Source organism: Pterocles gutturalis, unplaced genomic scaffold, assembly GCF_000699245.1.
Source record: "Pterocles gutturalis isolate BGI_N339 unplaced genomic scaffold, ASM69924v1 scaffold30081, whole genome shotgun sequence".
Lineage (NCBI taxonomy): Eukaryota > Metazoa > Chordata > Aves > Pterocliformes > Pteroclidae > Pterocles > Pterocles gutturalis.
In genome coordinates this window covers 41390-59616 of record NW_010103939.1, presented here as the reverse complement: position 1 = coordinate 59616, position 18227 = coordinate 41390, and the positions used below count along the sequence as shown (strand labels likewise).

The window sequence follows — 18227 nt, the reverse complement described above, 5'->3', positions numbered from 1 at the left end:
CTGGCCCATCCAATGTAGTAATTAGCAAAGTACACAAAACTCTGGAAATGGCAAAATACATTTTCAAAAGTCAGCGAATTTTTAATACTTAACTAACTTTACAAGTGATACTATGAAGATTCAATAGCCATGTGACTAAATACAATGGTAGTCCCTGGAAAATTCAAATTAGTTTGTAAATCCTTAAAATGAAATGGCAGCACTGGACTGATATAAATTATGTCTGTGTTTTAATCAACCCCATCAAAACCCTGAGTATTTTCAATTGCCAGAAGAAGTTTATCCCATAAATCTTCAAATGAGTCATATGGAGGCAAATCCAAGCGATTAAAGCTGAAAAACAGAGGAAAACTCTTAAGTCTTTTATAACTCTTACTAAAGGTCATAATTTACCTTAATTAAATACTCACCAAGTATGAGCTCTTGGCAATTTTTCAGGGGTACCCCACTGTTCAACTGTAAACAACTGAGGTCCATTTGAACCTGCAGAAAATAACAAATCAATTTCCATTCCATTGTAAGGTTATTTTATAATTAGAAATTCAAATTATGAAATGTTTATTGGTTTTATAATCCAATTCTGACATTACTAGGAACTGTCTATATGAACCAAACACAGTCTATACTCAGTAACGGTCAATAATCCCAATTCACTTGTATTTTTCATTATTTCTTGCTATATCTTATTTTCAAGACGCTTTTACACCTTAAGCTCAGAAGCCAAAGAACTAAAGGCATATGTATACCAGTTATCACTGAAAGTTTTAGACAGAAAACAGTTCTATACTGTATAATTTTTGCATGTAAAATTTAGATGTGTTCATCACAATGTGCCAAGTTATAGAACCTGGCAGAAAGTATTCAGTGTCCACCTCTACCTACACAACAGAGTAGAGCAACTGAGAACTTTTTGAGACACAGCGACCATATCTGTACCCCAGGGATGTACATATGCACCTGGCAGAATTTTTTGTCTAGCAAGTGCAGCTCCAGCTATGCCTGTGCCTCCAGCAACTGTCTTACAGCATGACATGTCTGAAAGGTTCTTGGCCCTCTCGACTCTCACCAAGTGGATGCAACAGGCATTTTGTAACCATTTCCTTAAGCTGTGAAAGCATTTGTGTATGTCTGGAGAAGACTCTGTAGTTAAAAAAAAATAATCTGTCTTGTCAGAGAATAGGAGATGATCTCTGCTGGTGGGTGTCCTCTGACAATTCTACAAGAAGACCATCAATACAGTCAGAGAACTGTATTTCAAGGCAGATGGCTATCCAAGGATGAGTAGCCTTCTGCTTCAGAAATGGAAGATGGGAAAGATGTTTCAGATGAAAGATGAGCAGCAGTAATGTGAACAGGTTGCTCTGTGAATACAGCTGATGTGTGAGTGCTATGTAGAGTACCTTTAGACCTATGATATGAAATTACTTTTATAATTCAGACAGACACCTTCTCTTTTTTTGATGATGCCTCCAAAATGTTGTTGCTTTTTTTTTTTTTTTACTATGTAATTGTTAATTCAAAAAGGTTTCATTTGTGGTTTTATGGAGACAAGAAAAAAACCTGTATAAATATTCATAATAAAATGGAATTATATTATGATAAAGTGTAACAATACACATTGTAGAACTGGATTTGGAAGAAGACGTTAGCCAACTTATTTACAGAAAAAACCAAAACAACCAAAAAAACAAAGACAATTCATCCCAAAGATGAAAATAAAACCAGAGGAGCAAAAAACCCTTTCACAACTAACGTACACAAAAAGGTAGGAAATACCAATCATTGCACAGACACTATACTTCGTACAAGTCCAGTGAATGAATGAGATAGACGAGAGGAGACACTGAGCACTTCATCCTAAAATGTTATCAGTGAGACAGGTATGTTAGTAGTTGTGGAAACACTTCTAGCTTTTCTTCTTTACTTTCTTTGGGTTACATGTTTCTTCAGTGCAGAAGACTGGTTAGAAAAGGTAACTAGTAAGCTGGAATAAGCACGGAGCAGAGAAGCAGCTCTATGACTGACAGTACATTCTATCATGTGACAAGAAGATAAAACTCCCTTTTAATAGCTAGGTAAGAAAAAAAAATCTGCATTTTAGCTATCCAACTAATCCAACAAAGCAGGATGGGAGGAAGACAAGAAATACAAGAAAGCCACATCTGTTCAGCATCCAAGTTCTCAAACTTGGGTGGATCTGTCCCCAGACAGAGTGCTCCCTTTTTCTGAGCAGAAATGCCTCTCTGTGTCACAAGAGGGAGATCTCCCGCTAGAAAGCCAGCTCCAGGGCTGCAGCCCAAAGGTCAGAAGCAAACAACCACAGGAGCAGCCTGGGAGCAGCAAAAAGCCACGTACCAACACGAAGCACTGAAGAACCACCTACAGTTCTTCAAATACAAGCAGGTATGGGAAATGTGACTGTGATCATTACTGGGGTTTAGTGAGGATGGCATGCTGGCCACAGTAAAGCAGAAATAACTGTAAGAGAAAGAAACAAAGCACAGTGCGAGACAACTGCTAATTGAATTTTTAATTAATGAGTGAACAGAACTACAGAAACTGAGACTTGGCCCGAAGACTGCTCAAGGATATCCTAATCCCTGGGCAAAAGGGAGATAAGAGCATCAACAGTTTATTTCCCTGTATCACTTCTTAGTTCTATCTCTGGTGGTGTTTTTAGACAAATAAACAAAAATCTGAAGGCAGCAGAATTCTGATCAGCTTCCACTGTGATGAGCACGTGCTGTAATTCCAACAGTACCAAGGTTCAGGTGTAACAGCAGACACATGGCTCAAGTCCATTGAGGGCACTGTCCTTCCCATTGGAACTCACAACTGATTCACTAATGGAAGGGAAAAAATAAACCGAGTACTTAGGATGAAAATTAAGAGAGAAAGAAATGGGAACACATGGTGGGTGGTATATTCACAATTCTAGTGTTTCATAAACAAATTAGTGTCTTATTTACAAAGAAGGAACTGTCACTTGCAAAGGATCTCAAGCACTTTTAGCCTGAATAAAGTAGTCTAGCAGAAAACAGAATAGCTGACAGCAGCTGAAAGCAGACCTCCCATAAACAAAACAACCCCACCCTTTGTTTGCTGTTCTATCCACTTGCCCTCGATCTTTCCACACTGCATTTCCCCTTTGGTATTAAAATCTGCTCCCTACTGCAAACTGCTTGTTTCAGTCTCTGCATTGTAGGTTCACTACTCTTCTTTTGGCGTTATGTTTAACTCATGCCATTTCAGTGGTCCTCTTCAGAGTATATACGGACAAGCAGCTGTATCTGCACAACTGCGGCTCCTGAGCAGACAAAAGCGGTTGGGGAACTTAAAAGAATCTGAAGTTAACTGCTGATGCCAGCATGTCTTTGTAATCAGATCTTACATAACTGAGAATTTTCTTCAAGCTCAATTACATGTTAAACAGAGATTTTTGCAGCTCTTTAGAACTTTAAAATCCACATTCATATGAGAAGTCCTATACATTTAAAAACTTCCAAACCCAGAAATAAAATGAAGTACTTATAGAACACGGGAAACATGCGATCCAAGTGATTCTTCTCTAACTTTACTTCTTTTAAACTGCCAGGATATACTAATTTTTAAAGCAAAATTTGAAAAATAATGTTCCTACATTTGAAGTCAAATATCATGACAACATCAGTATCATGCTCTCTGTTACTTAATTGTGAACATAGTCATAAGTACTCACCGTACAGTTCAGCAAACCCATTCATAGGTACGCGTGATGTGCCAGTAACAAATTGAAGTAATCTTATTCTCTTTTCAGAGTCCATCATTAAGACTGCCTATGTATGATAATGATTGCAATTAAATACTTTTAAATTAAGATTTTAAGCTAGCAGATTTATGCAACATAGTTTCTATCTCTAAATCATTATCCTATATATATATATATGCATTTTTTTATGGTACACATAGTCTACTTCTCTGCCTATTGCTAAAAACTATGAAGTCAACAATTTTTTAATGGCACTGTAACAAGAGTACAGTTACTGGCTTAGCAGGCTGTTAAAATACTTCCCCTGAAGACTTGGCCCTTACTTTCTTTGAAGTTTCCTGATGTTAGGAACTAGCAGCCAAATTCCTGTAATTTATTAAACAGAAGAGTTTAACACCTCTTTAGTGTAGCCATGTCAGAAAAACCTACAGAGAAATATTTTTAAACTCCAGTCAGGCATGGATTTTTTTTTTTTTTTGGTAAAAGCGAGCATCAGCAGTGTATTTATATTCTTACCATGCATCCTTAGTTTTCTTACTATCTTTCTCAGGAGTTTAAAGGTCAAATATTACCTACCTATTGATAAACCCCATGATAAACTAGTGTAACTGAAAGGCAGAAGCTTTTGAACAGGTTTTAAATTTAAAAAAAAGTAGAACTTCATCATACCTTCCAGAACCACTGTATTACTTGATGGTTTATATTGTAGCCATTTTTGTATTTTGTGTGTAGTTTCCAGTCAGCCACATCCACATCTCCCAGTCCACACATTAATAACTACACAGATTAAAAAAAAAAGACCACCAAAGTTCAAGTCAGTGACATTAAGATTCAACATAATTTGTTTTCTTTTCTATGATATACTTACCTCTAGCTCATTTTCATCAAAAATTTTAATCAGATCCTGCGGTATTAGTTCAAAAAAGCCCTAAGAAGATAAGGCAAGATTTTAAAAATCAAGTCAACATTATTTAAGCATTTTTGTTCACAGAGAACAATATTTAGATGCTTTAGCAAACAGAGCCAAAGCAATACATGAAACGCAGATGTTTGGACACCAACAGACCCCAGTTTGATTACAGTACTTTTAATTCTGACTTATCTCACATCTTTATTGTGCTATGGTGAATATGTAAGTCTAAATATCATATATGTAATATCATTTATACAAATAAGGATAAACGAGCTAGTTTAATTTAAATCTATTAGATTGATTTAATTTCTGCAGAGTTCACGAAATAGCTTGCACTACAGCTAAAGCTGACAGCTAGGATTGAGAAATAAGCAAATTTTTCAATATGAATTAAACACCTCAGTAAAAATATACCAAAAAGATATTTAGGCCTGAAATAATTCAAAGCTCACACTGCAAACAGTATCACGGCCTTTTGTATACCTGTAACAACATTATTGCTGGGTCTTCAGGATATCAAAAGAGCTTGTCTTTAGATACAACAAATTCTTAGAATAATTTCTTTTGCAACGAAAACTATACCTCTTTAAAGGCTGACATTTGTTTCTGTACTCTGCTCACAAATCTCCACTGAATTACAAGACTGTAAAAAAACAAAATAAAAACATTTGAATTAAAAACAATTTCTATAGAAAGCAACAACTTCCTTTTGTCAATGCATCTAACACACAGTGCCTACTGCTACAGGGCCAATCCAGGGAGATACACTGCATATAGTGACCACTACTTACTGAATGTAGTCTCTCTTGTTCTTGTTGGTGACAACTATTTCTGATCCACCACTTTTCAGTTCATGCTGATGGGTCTAAATGCAATACATAGAATAGGTCTCAAATGAGATATGTCTCTAACAATTAATATGCTAATAGGTCTCAAATGATATACGTATGTAACAATAAATATGTTAATATTAGGTGATTTAGTTAACTCTCGGAGACTACAGAGTATAAAAACTATGAGAAATCAAGCCAGTTTCACAAGTCACCTGAATAAACAGAATTTGGTTAATTGTTTTAAAAAAAGTATTATTCAGGGATGCCAGACTGCAATGGGGCAACCTCCATTTTTTCTGACCTGCTACAATAACTCACCTAAATTTGCACACAAGTTCTCAGAAATATGTACTTCACCAACTGCATATTCAATGACTCAGCCTTTTTTCCAGATCTCAAGGAAAAACACTTACAGAACCGTTTCAGTAGTGGTCCCAGTAAATAAGCGAATTGGTAGGAATATCTGTTACATAGTGATTTATACTACTAGAACCTCAGGAGACATATATCCGATTTTCAGGCCATTATGGCTGCACATTTTCACATGCCTACTTAGGATCACTTTAGTTACACAAGACCACAAAGGCTGTTATCCTACTTAGATCTAGTTGGCAGGTGTAACTTGGAATTTTTATTCAAGACTTGTAGTATTTCTACATGACCTACCTTGGATAGCTTTCTACACAACAACGAACTTCTTTATTCCAGTGAAATTTATTTTTCCAACCATTTCCGAAAGAGCTCATCCTTTCCAGCCAATCACATAAAACCAACCAGATTAAGTAATGCAACTATGGATATCTTGGTCTGGGTTGCATTCACAGCAACAGCTACATTTCAATAGAAGTATTATTTAATAAAAAAGCACAAGCTATTTTTTATAGCTCTGCTTATTTCCAAGTCCTTTATCACATCACAGCCAGGCTAACAGAGCACTGTATGAGCATGTGCCAGCTAAAAGAAGCAGCTGAGTGAACAAACCAACACAACTGTGAAAGAAGGGTTTTCCTTAATACCATACAGAAAAAAATGAGTTAATTTCACAGGTCAAATGTTTTCTTTCACATTTTATCTATTCTACTTTACACAAACATACTAACCTGACCAAAAAGTTCTTCATCAACTATAAATCTGAGGTCCAGTTCTGCTGGATCGTTTTCAAGAATCCATCTCAAAGAATTGTAATATTCACTATCCTAGGAAAGAGTTACAAAATAGTGAATACAAAATAGAGTAGCCACCTTTTAAGCTACAAGAGGCTCCATTACAGCCCACTGAATGCTGCTACCTAGGATAGTCCTGCACTGGATATAGAATCTCTGCAATTGTACAAAGCTACAAAGACCTTTAAAGACATTTGAAAACTGAAGACTCTCCCATCTCAGGACTAGAAATCTCTCACGTAGCAAAATGGTGATAAGATGTCACAACATTATCTAAAGTAATGTATTTTAGACTCTTCTCTGTCTCTCATCCCGTATTTATCTTCCTTTTGTTGTTAGGCATTACTACAAAAAACCTTAGGAAATGAAAATTAAGATAAAGCCAATCACATCCTGGGCTGCATCAAAAGGAGTGTGGCCAGCAGATCAAAGGTGATTCTCCCCCTCTGCTCTCACGAGACCCCAGCTGCAGTACTGCATCCAGCTCTAGAGTCCTCAGCACAGGGAAGACCTGGACCTCTTGGAGCGAGTCCAGAGGAGGCCACAAAGATGGTCAGAGGGCTGGAGCACCTCCTGTACAAGGACAGGCTGAGAGAGTTGGGGTTGTTCAGCCTGGAGAAGAGAAGGCTCCAGGGAGACCTTAGAGCAGCTTCCAGTGCTGAAAGGGGGCTACAGGAGAGATGGGGAGGGACTCTGTATCAGGGGGTGTAGGGATAAGATCAGGGGCAATGGATTTAAGCTGAAAGAGGGCAGATTCAGATTTAGATGTTAAGAAGAAAAGTTTTCCTGTGCGGGGGGTGAGGCAGTGGCCCAGGTTGCCCAGAGAAGCTGTGGATGCCCCATCCCTGGAGGGGTTCAAGGCCAGGCTGGATGAGGCTTTGAGCAACCTGGGCTGGTGGGAGGTGTCCCTGCCCATGGCAGGGGGGTGGAACTCGATCTTTAAGGTCCTTTCCAAACCTAACCCTTCTATGGTTCTGTTGTACTGGGGCGGGGCAGGGGGGGAGGAAATCAGGACATATCTACAAATCTATTACTCGGAAACGGATAGGAACTATGTTCTGTATTCTTATAGGACAGCAAAACTAGTAATAGATTAAATTAAATAAAAATAACTCTGACCACGACTACTCTAGATAAGAACTATTATCAGGGAAACAAGCAAACAAGAACATTGTAAGTACCATGCTTTCCTCTAAAAATGTTACTTTGTATCATCATTAATATTTTCAGTCTCTGAAAGTATAAGAATACCTTTCTTTCTAATAATCAGAAGACACAAATTAATTTTAAAAACAGGTTGAGACAGGGATCCCAAACATGTTTTTATTTAAGAACCTTAGTGTCTAAAAATATTTTAAGAAAACATCACAGAAAGTTTAGAGTCAAGTTTTCGCTATAGCTTAACTGACTTAAACCAGAGTCCAGGTCTCTCTGATTTTCATCAGAAGTTTTAATTCCTGTACAACTTACAGACTTATAAAAGATGCAGCCTAGAATTTCTTTGAATCATGCACTTTCAACCTTCACAACGTCATTAGAGATATATTAAAAAAATTAATAGGAACATGAAATCCTAACATACATGATAAAGCAAATTACATACCACAGACTCCATATCATGAAGAGTTATTGGTTTTTGGAGCATCATCTTGTAAAAAGGACGAATAAAAAAGGCTTTAAAGAAGAACAAATAAAATGAACAGTATGCAACTTAAAATTCAAAATATGCACAATATTAATCTTAATATCATATTATATAAAATAAATACTAACCATCCAGAAGTTTGCCATGATAAACAGCCATTCCAGCTACACGACCTATAAACTTGAAATAAGAGAGATGATCTTCATTGCAAAGTCCGGAGTTTGGATTGATCTGCAGAGTATAGTTATCTCTGAAGTTGAGAGAGGGAGCAGGGAAGAGAAAGAAAAACAAAATATTGTACTATTGGAACAGTATCACATTTAAAGATCTGAAAGCCATCACTAGTTAAATCAAGTATTATTATTTTTTCAACTTCATGAAAAGTAATATTTGTATTAATAAATCACTGATCTAATATTAAACACTCAACAGAAGATAATAACAGAAATAACAGTTTTGAAACAACACAAACAACCTTTGTAAGTTAGAGATCTACCAAAGAGAAGGTCTTAACTCCTATTCTTTCTAAAGTAGTCAGAATAACATTCTCCGCATTATTTGTTAAATACTGCCTCTTCTGTAGGTAGTAGATGGTTGCAAATGTGTGCTTGTTTATGCAAAGATGACATGGCTTAGGTTAGACTGCTGATAAAAGATACAGGTACTGTCTCCATATTATTCTTCTGTCAAACAAAGAACTAATAATTGCAGTTATTAACAATTAATCCCTCCTATACAGTTTGGGGGTGGGGAAGTAATTCAATTTTTTAAAGTAGGTATGAGAAATACAATTAATCTGCTTTCCCTAACTAGCTTTCATGTCTTCCAGACCTATGTTACTTACGTAGCTGAATATTCGAACAATCCATAATAAGGATTAAACATTTCTTTAGAGAGCAGGAAGAACCATTCCCTGGCCACTCCTCCATAGTCTAAACCTTTTTCACCATCAAATTCAATCCAAAGTCTTGCTTTAAGAAAATCTGCTCTCTTTACAGCTATAATTCTTCTATAAGAATCTTCGAGAATTGTTGTGCGATGAATTTTCATTTCAAATCTATTTGGAATATCACTCTAAAAAAAAAAAGAATATGAAAATATTGAACAATACAACAAAATCCAGCATCGTTTGGTCTTGCAAAGCACGCAAATTCTGTAAACAAACAAAGAAGGGAACACAAATCCTTTTCTTAAATAATTTGGAAACATAACACAATATGATTGATAAGAGGCTCTGTTTACATAAAATTCAACTATCAATGGAGAGTTTCAAATACTATGTTCTATTTCATAACAAGAAAATAGGGGTAAAATAAGTTCTTACTAGTAACAGCATATGCTCAGCTGATCTGCATGCAGCAAGGCATGGAATTTTTTTTAACACTGAAAATTCATCATATTATTAGCTTGATTAAAAAAAAAGCTCAGACTTTATAAATAATATTTCACCTTCTAGATCAATATTCTAACTACAAGGCTAGGTGTCTTGTTCTCTTAAGACATACATGACAAACAAGTATTCCTACAATGGCAAAATAAAAATCAGTGCCCTTCAAATTTGAAGTCACAGGAACAAATCACAAGGCTTATATTTACTGTCATATAGGAAAATATTGAAATAAAAATGTCCAAGAAGCTCATAGTTGCTGCTGAGCTTTCAGAGTAAGCCCCCAATAAACCAGGAATAAAAGTTTCCTGAATCATTAAATCACTACATGAGAACAGAGTATTTTCTTGATTTCATTTGTTTTCAGACAGTTTATTTCACCAATTACTTCAAGCAAAACCAAGAAATTCAGTGAAAGTGGGAACTCATGTTGCTCTATGACTAGATTAGGAAGATGCAATGAAACTCAATATATTTCAAAAAACTAGTCACACACTGAGGGGAAATAACGAATTTTTGATTGCAGAAATATTTAATAAATAATTCTGAAGCGCACATGTTCAGATCTGCTTCCTTTTTGTTTTCCTATACTCCTTAAATAACCTACCCTAAAAATGTGTCCCCCCCACAAAAAATGCTGCATTTAAACGTAATGCCTATTTATATCCAACAACAGTGTGATCCAAACTACAAACAAAAAATAATTACTTGGGGTGGGAGAGCACATTATTTGTCATTTTCCAAGTTGCAAAACACTGTACAATATTATATCGCTAATTTACATGGTGGCTGACATATATAGGTCTTTCTCATTGTTTCAGAAAGCAGTAAATATCCCTAAATTTAAAAAAAAAATTATTCCTGTTTTTAGTTGCAAATCAACTTCTCAGAAAGAAAGTTTAAGCAATAATAAAATCAATTACTCTAACCAAACTTAATTATTGAATACTATTTTAATCAGGTAAGTCTCAATATAAATAAATCCATTACCCTAATTGTCATTTAGGTATTTGTGAATGCTTAAAAGGCAATAGTATTGTATGCTTTAAAAATCTACATGTGTATTTAATTCTTAAATTACTATAAATTGTATTGTGTGTCTGAGCTATCACTTCTCAGATTAGTATACTGACAATTCAATGAATGCCAAGCTTGTTTGACTAGGAAGACAAAAAATGAGGTGCATATATAATAGTGTGCAATTTATAAGTCAGCTTAAAATGCATAGGTTTCAGAAAGGCTAGAGACAGACTTAGTAGGTAAAAGGTCAAGTATGTGTCTAAACTCAAAGGCTATTATTATATATTTAACATCTCCCAAGAGTACCAAATTTGACTGCAGTTGTGCAAAGACTCATTGTTATCTGGATATCCAGATGCTATTTACAGTCTTTTATGCTATGTGTTATAAATATATCTCACACTGCCACTTCAAACTAGAACTTGCAAATGAGATTCATAAACTTCAGATTTTAAGGCTATAACGATTTATTGCAGTCCTCTAGCCTGATCAAGATGACAGTACAGATTTCTATCTGAACAGTCTAATATCTATTCTGACAACTTCTATTTCCACATTCTGAGTCCCAAAAACTATTACATGCTAGATCAGTGACTTCCAAACTTTTCTGTTGCCAACCTACTTCCAGGTTCACAACTTTAACCTTTTAGAATTTCTACTTTTTCACTTAGATTGCTTGCAGTCTCATCACTGCATAAAGTCACAAACCCTACTGTTAGATTAAATGCTAATTGTTACCAAGTTGCTGCTTCACAAATGTATTTGTGATCAGACAGTCAATCTACCTTCCCCAAGCAGGTTACAAAGTTCAATTTTCTGTCGCTGTAAGCTAAGCTTTCCTTTGTTTAGGGGCACAAGTTTCGTAACTTTCTGATGGATTCCTACTCATTACTAACCTGTTTCTTCAATTTTTTTCTGAAGAACTCGTACTTCCGCTTATAGTCCCTGGAGTAAGGCACAGCCTTTGAAAAGGAAAAGAAAAAAAAAAGTGCTAACAATTAATGTAATATAAACCAGTCTATATTTGTGAAACACAGACAATGCATTTCAGTTCTGAGAAAACAGGAATACATGTTTTACTAAGTATCAGGGGAGACTTTCAATTTATAAATATATGGACAGTTCAAAATATCTGGAATGAAAAGTACTTCTTTGTTCAGGTCATTTGTTCTGATCAGTTCCACAGAATTTATCTTGTACTTTCCTATTAGCTGATGTGACTAAGATCACTGACTGGCCCAGATCAAAGTGACCAAAATGCCTTTGGAGACTTACGTAAAGCATAGTCTTCCGTTGCTGTATCATGAGAGACCTGGCTACAAACACCTCTATTTTCCATGGACAGAGAAGGCTGTTTACATACGTGAGCTATTAATAAACACAGATATCAGCTGAACACTAAAACCCATCTATAATTATAATGTGTACCGTCTTTGCAATTAGTCCTCATAACTTTGCACTTTAGATAAAGTATCAAGGCTAGATAATTATTTTTCAGTTGGAAATAAATTCAATTCCTTTTAAAGCCTTTTTTTTCCCAAGTTTACTTCATGAATTGAGATAGTTTTATTCTGGACATTGTGGATAAAAAATAAAGAAAGTTTCTTAACTACTTCAAATCCCCTCCCAGTCTATAAGGAAACTTTCTTACTACTACGGGAACTGATTTTTCTTTCTGGCATTTAAAAAAAGCATTTCCACAGAAAGCTTTCTGAACAATCTTTAAAGAGAAATAAAAATGGCTTGTTCAAACACCCTGGAAGTGTCATCTTCTAGACTGAGTACCTGATAAATGACAAGAGTTTGTTTGGATTCTATTAACAATATTCTTGAAAAATATGTAAAGCTACATAAGGACAGCTTACTGGTCCAGTTATTGCCACATTCTGCAGTCGAGGATCCTCCCACTGTGTTTTCTTTGTATCTGCAAGACATTTCTTACTTAGTTTCATTAATTTAGATAATCTTCAGAAATTAAATGATGAGTAGGGGGGAGAATACTACATTGTACATACTGTGGTTTATGAAGAATATTCTTCCATCTGTATGAGTTCTCTCTTCCCACCCTGGCTGTAAAAAGGAGACACTTCTATTATAAATTTCTGACCATACAGTTTGCATAGAACTCAACATGATCTGCAGTTGGGAGCATTCCCCCTCTCCATCTCCTCTCAGCACTGGAATTCAAAATAGAGGATTTTTTGTATGAAAAAAGCAGGCTGCACTTTCTCATGTGCAAGTTTTGATAGTGCTAATTAAAGTATTTAAATTGTTGTATCTGCAAAACAAGTATAAAACAGTTTACTTACTGGTAATGGGCCCGGGTCTGCTGGATCTAGGGAAGTCTTTCTCCTCAGATGAGCAGAAGTTTTCAGTCTTGGATCTTCCTTTGAAAGCAAAACAAGCATCATGTTAAAATCTTTTTGTTGTTTTGGTTTGCTTTTATTTTTTTCCTCTTTATTAATAATTGTGTAAAGAATATGCCTAGTACCAACTAGATATTTGCTGCATATTCTGGGATCCTTGGGGATTCTCAGTCCTCCAGTTGTTCACAATCATCTTCTAATGAACTCTCACTTCATTATATACATACATATATATATATCCCTCATTCAACTCAGTTTTAGTGTAACTGAATCAAATTAATCTTTCCACACGGTTTCTGTGGAAAGGAAAACCTTGTGTTTTTTGTGTCTGGTGGCTGGATTTTTTATTGGTTGGTTGGGGCTTTTCTGGGGGGTAGGGAGAAGGTGTTTGTGGTAAATAAGGTGTTTCCACAATCCTGAAGAAATGAATATTGATTTTGAAACAATTTAATGCATTTCTCTGTTTCTCTTTCACCTGACAGTAATACTGACCTACTCTTTCAATGCTAAGTCCATCTACTAGCACTGTCTAGCAGTGTGCAGTACCACTCTATGGATGAGGGAGTTGTACAGCTGCAGTTCCACATTGTAGCTGCACCTAGGCTGCTTTCTTAACAATTCACAGAAATTTGCATTGTGCACTGTACCATGTGGTCCATTCGAGGTAACAGATTTCTTGTTGAAGGTAAGGTTGCTGTTAACAGCACATATAAGCTATCACAGTTTTACAGTTACGACAGAAGCATCATTCAGGAGATGCTTTACATCTGTGAAACAGATTCCTATATACAACAGTATTTTCCTCCTTCCAGATTAAACTTTCAAGTGCCAATACACACTCATAGATATTTTAAATTACTTGGCATTTTTATTACATATGTTCCTTAACAGACACGACACAGCTATCTTGGCACTAAAGAAATCTACAGAAGCTTGCTGAAAGCAGCGAAGCTTTGACCTGAGAGAAAACAGAATTTCAGTTGGTGAGAGCAGTTTTCCATTACCCATGTTGTAGTTTTGGTATTGTGGTCAATGAAGAATGGTCTCCCATTGGGCGCATGTCGGACCTCCCAGCCTTTAGGGAGAAATCCTTGCTCCATTTCAGGCTGCTGCTGAGAACACTGTTGTGATGAATCACTTGATGTTGCTTGTGGTTGTCTTCCCATAGAAATACTTTGCGCGGCTGACAACTGACCTGTTTCTATAGCGACCTAAGGTAAATGGAAAAAAAAAAAAATCAAAGCCCTGTAGAGCAATATCTTTTTTCTGTTAACCTATATTTTTGACTCATTAAAACAGTTTCATAAGGCAAGTGTGAGACAGTACACAGATTTGGTTAGTCCAATATCAACAACATTGACTAACAATCATGGATTATACTGTGGTTTTAAACCAAGGTAAAAAAACACAAGGTTTTAACCGAAGTTAAAAAGAAGGCTTCTGAATCAGCTCACTCTCCAGAACACTAATTAGTGTACAGTGCATTAGTACACTAATAGTAGAGTGAGTTGTCATAAATATTACTGTTCCTAACTCTCACTGCATTCTCTCAGATATTTTATGTAGTGCTTTACCAGTTTATGCCTTTCACAGGTTCCATTTTAAAGAGGTCTCTAAACTTTACTGCTATTATGCCAGATGTTTAAAAGGTTAAATGAATAAAACCATTAAGAATTAGAAGACAGACAGTACCTGTACAACTGGCTTTATCCAGGTAGTGGTTCTAGAATTGTGATCTATATAATATGACCTCCCTTTTTCATCTTGTCGTTCTTCCCAGCCTGGGGGTAATCCAGATGAAGTAGGGAGTAACTAAATATTAATGATAACAGAAAAAAAACAGTTAAGAAAACTATGAAATTGACTGTGAAAAGGTTTTCCTCTGTCAAATTAAAACAACAAAACTATAATCCATTATTTTCACAAATGGATAAAATAGAAAAACATAATTTAAATCCTTACCAAATAGTATGAAGTGACAAAAAAATGTTTTTTTTTCCCCAATTCAAGCTCCTCATCTAAGAGGATTCATTTATATACTTGGTTTAGGCATGGCTGATCCTGACTAGTACTTCTGGCTATAAGCCCACGGGTATGCAGTGTTATAATGAAACCATAAGGTAAGGATAGTGGTACAGCTTTTAATTATAAAGCAAACAATTTGAAAAACAAATTGTTGAAAAACAAAACTCGCATCTTCATGTGAAGACTAGTTCTTTCTGCAGGCTCTATGCATGCATTAAGCTAATTTTAAACCGAAACTGCAAACTTGGAACACGAAAGCTTTACAACTGAACTCTAATCTTACTAGACTCATAATTCCAAATTTGTCAAGACAGCTGCCAGAAGGTGGCCAAATCTAATTTAAAATGTTAGCACATAATACATAGTTAAAAGAAAGTTTCACATGAAAAATCCTTCAACTTCTCTACTACACAAGCCCGTGTTTTTTGGAAAATGACGTACCACTGGATGTGCAGGCTGCTCTTCAACTCTGTATGTTTGCAGACTACCTCTTCTGCTGGAATGGTTCTTGAGGAAGTGAAGAGGAATGACATATTAGCTATTATTGCAGCTTTAAGGATGGTAGCAAGCAGTCAACAATGGTTATCACACTTTAAACTACTAAAGTTTTCATCTTGAACAAAGTGTCTTATTTGTTTTGAAATGTTGATTTAATATCAACGTTTGAGAAGAGTAATTCAATCCATGGACTTTGCATAAGCATCCACCTTTCTGCCTAGAACCATATTTAGATCTCACCTGCTACAAATAAGCAACTATATTTCATCTTGCTCCAGAATTTCCCAGATTATTTGAAGGATTTTTCCCTATCTACACACCCTTTTAGAATACTTCAAAGAAAAAGCATGATTAAGCTTTTAAATTTACTCTTTTGGGGGTGATGGAGGTGAAGAGAGGCAAGACTGTCATTCTAGCTGGCTCCTGGAAATAATCTGAATGTCTGCCTCTTCCTTTCCTTAGGCCACCCAAGCAAGGGGAAATAACAGTTTTCTTGCTATCCATAAGATTCTGAATAACAGAGATCCAGCAAAGTGAGACTGACAAGACTTTGCTTTTTTCAGCAACACTGGAAATGATGCCATTGTACAAACTTAGACAAACATAGTCAATTCCAAACTTAAAATTGGAGTTACATTCTCAGCATCATAAAAGCTAATGGTTTTATTTAAATACCAAAATCTTATGGACTAGATGGTCTGGGTCACCTCTACAGGCTTTCCTCAATGGACAGTGAATTTCTCAAGTCACATATCAGGTTACAAGGCTGTTTGTGGAGCTCGAGTTTCACAAGACAGCTGAGCTTATTTAATTGCTTGCTACCACCAAAAAGACAAGTCTCACCCCTGGCTATGTACTCCTGCTGCTTCCCCTCTGCCAGGGTAGCATTTGTCAGACAACCTAGGGTGCTGGTTCAGCTTGCTAAAACAGTAAAAAACAGAGCCGGGGGGGAAAAGAGACTAGTTTTCTGGTGGGATAGCAAGCTGAACAGACTCACTGAGGCGTTAGAAATGCTTCATAACTGGTGCAATGACCGTGGAATTATATGAGCAAGGTCCCTTTTTCACTGCTGTCGAGTCACCATGTTTACTCAGCCCAATCAGAAAACCTTATCCCAAGATTCACAACGAAAAATAAGTTATCTTAAAACTTGTCCTAGTGGAAAAAGTAACCAATATAGCACAACTCCCTTAGAAATAAGCTTTCAGGACACAGACAGCTTCCTTCATCTGTAGTTTTCAGCAGTACTCAATATGACACTAGAATAAGAGGTAGATTTCCAGACTGAAAATAGTCTGCTTCAATCTCAGACAGAAATTCATATAAGCAAAGTGGGGAAGAACAAAAATGTTTGCTTAGATGGGATTCTATAGTAAAAAGATTACTCAAATTCTCTGCATTTGCAATGAAATTAAAAACATAACTGTTAATATGAAGTATTTATGGATCTAATTCTACCAGCAGTAAAATTTTGTGCAAAATATTATAGATATTTCTGTATGTTAGAACAACGAGAAAAATAATTTACAGTGTAGGCTGCTGACTGGCCAGTAGCTGAACTTCCAGAGGTAGTAAGTCTAGTATTCAATTCTTCTGCAAGGTGAGTCTGTATATCACAATTACTCTGAGAGAGAGGTATTTGAAGGTTCTGATTGCTATACATTGTTGCCTCATCTTCAGTTATAATTTCCCAGCTCTTTAAAAAGAAAATAAGGAAAAAACATTTTTAAAAACTAGTTCCAAGTTACAAATAATTAAGTTTTTTAAGTAGATTAAAAAGTTACTTGCATTTCAGAAACATTTAGAGATTACTTTTACCTCAGGGGAATCTCTGTTGTCTAGATTTTCTGTATCCTCTGATATCTGTCGCCGATGAGCGAACACATGCTGGGCCTCCAACTGCACACTGCCAATGTCTGCAACAGCTACATTGTCCCTGTTTGTGGGGGGAAGCCATCATACAGTAGCCATATTTTATCTTTCAACAGTAAGCTAAGCTAACAACAAAACCATACATTATAGTCATTCTGGCAGAAGAAAAAGAAACAGGCATGAGCTATATAAATTAAACTGTCTAAAAAAAATAAGCATTCGTGTTCACATGAAATGTTAGTTAAACTAAAGCAGCAGATAGCATACCAGGTATTATTTTTGTAATTCACATGCTAAGGGGAAAAAAAAAAAATCTGAAAAAAAACAAAGGTAAATAATTTAATGCAGTCTCTGCTGGGAAAGAGAAACCAGGCTTAGAGATGGAAAATAACTTTCTTTTCATTACTATAGTTATTATCCCTTACAATTGCAACCACTTTCTATCTGAATGCATACTTCCAGAGAGCAGAAAGAGCACTCTGCAGTTAAACTGACCACTAGCCAGTGACCATTACATGTGGCCTTGAAGGTTAAGCTATGGAAAGCTCTCTACTAATTCTCAAGCTGTTCACTTTCTAGTTACACTGAAAGCAAGGAGAACTAGAGTGAACGAGTTACACCCGTTAATGCAAGACTTGAATTTTCAGGCCAAACGACATACTGAGCAGTTGGTCTCTTCCACTGCGTTCTTCTGAATTCATGATTGACGTAGTAGGTCCTGCCGAGGATGTCTTGCCTTTCTTCCCAGCCTGAAGGC

General features: G+C 36.0%; 1 protein-coding gene across 1 annotated transcript in view; it reads right to left on the bottom strand.

Annotated features, from left to right (window-relative positions):
• Window positions 1-230: 230 nt before the first annotated feature.
• LOC104471532 (E3 ubiquitin-protein ligase NEDD4-like) overlaps window positions 231-18227 on the bottom strand; it is a 46302-nt gene continuing 28305 nt past the window's right edge. The window contains 21 exon segments of the mRNA XM_010086905.1: window positions 231-333; window positions 411-483; window positions 3719-3815; window positions 4418-4525; window positions 4617-4676; window positions 5244-5304; window positions 5453-5526; window positions 6595-6690; window positions 8261-8331; window positions 8431-8552; window positions 9147-9376; window positions 11606-11671; window positions 12575-12633; window positions 12725-12779; window positions 13019-13096; window positions 14080-14286; window positions 14768-14887; window positions 15542-15607; window positions 17127-17294; window positions 17417-17534; window positions 18132-18227. The exon segment at window positions 18132-18227 is cut by the window's right edge and continues 29 nt beyond it. Coding sequence (XP_010085207.1) covers window positions 231-333; window positions 411-483; window positions 3719-3815; window positions 4418-4525; window positions 4617-4676; window positions 5244-5304; window positions 5453-5526; window positions 6595-6690; window positions 8261-8331; window positions 8431-8552; window positions 9147-9376; window positions 11606-11671; window positions 12575-12633; window positions 12725-12779; window positions 13019-13096; window positions 14080-14286; window positions 14768-14887; window positions 15542-15607; window positions 17127-17294; window positions 17417-17534; window positions 18132-18227 — 2128 coding nt within the window.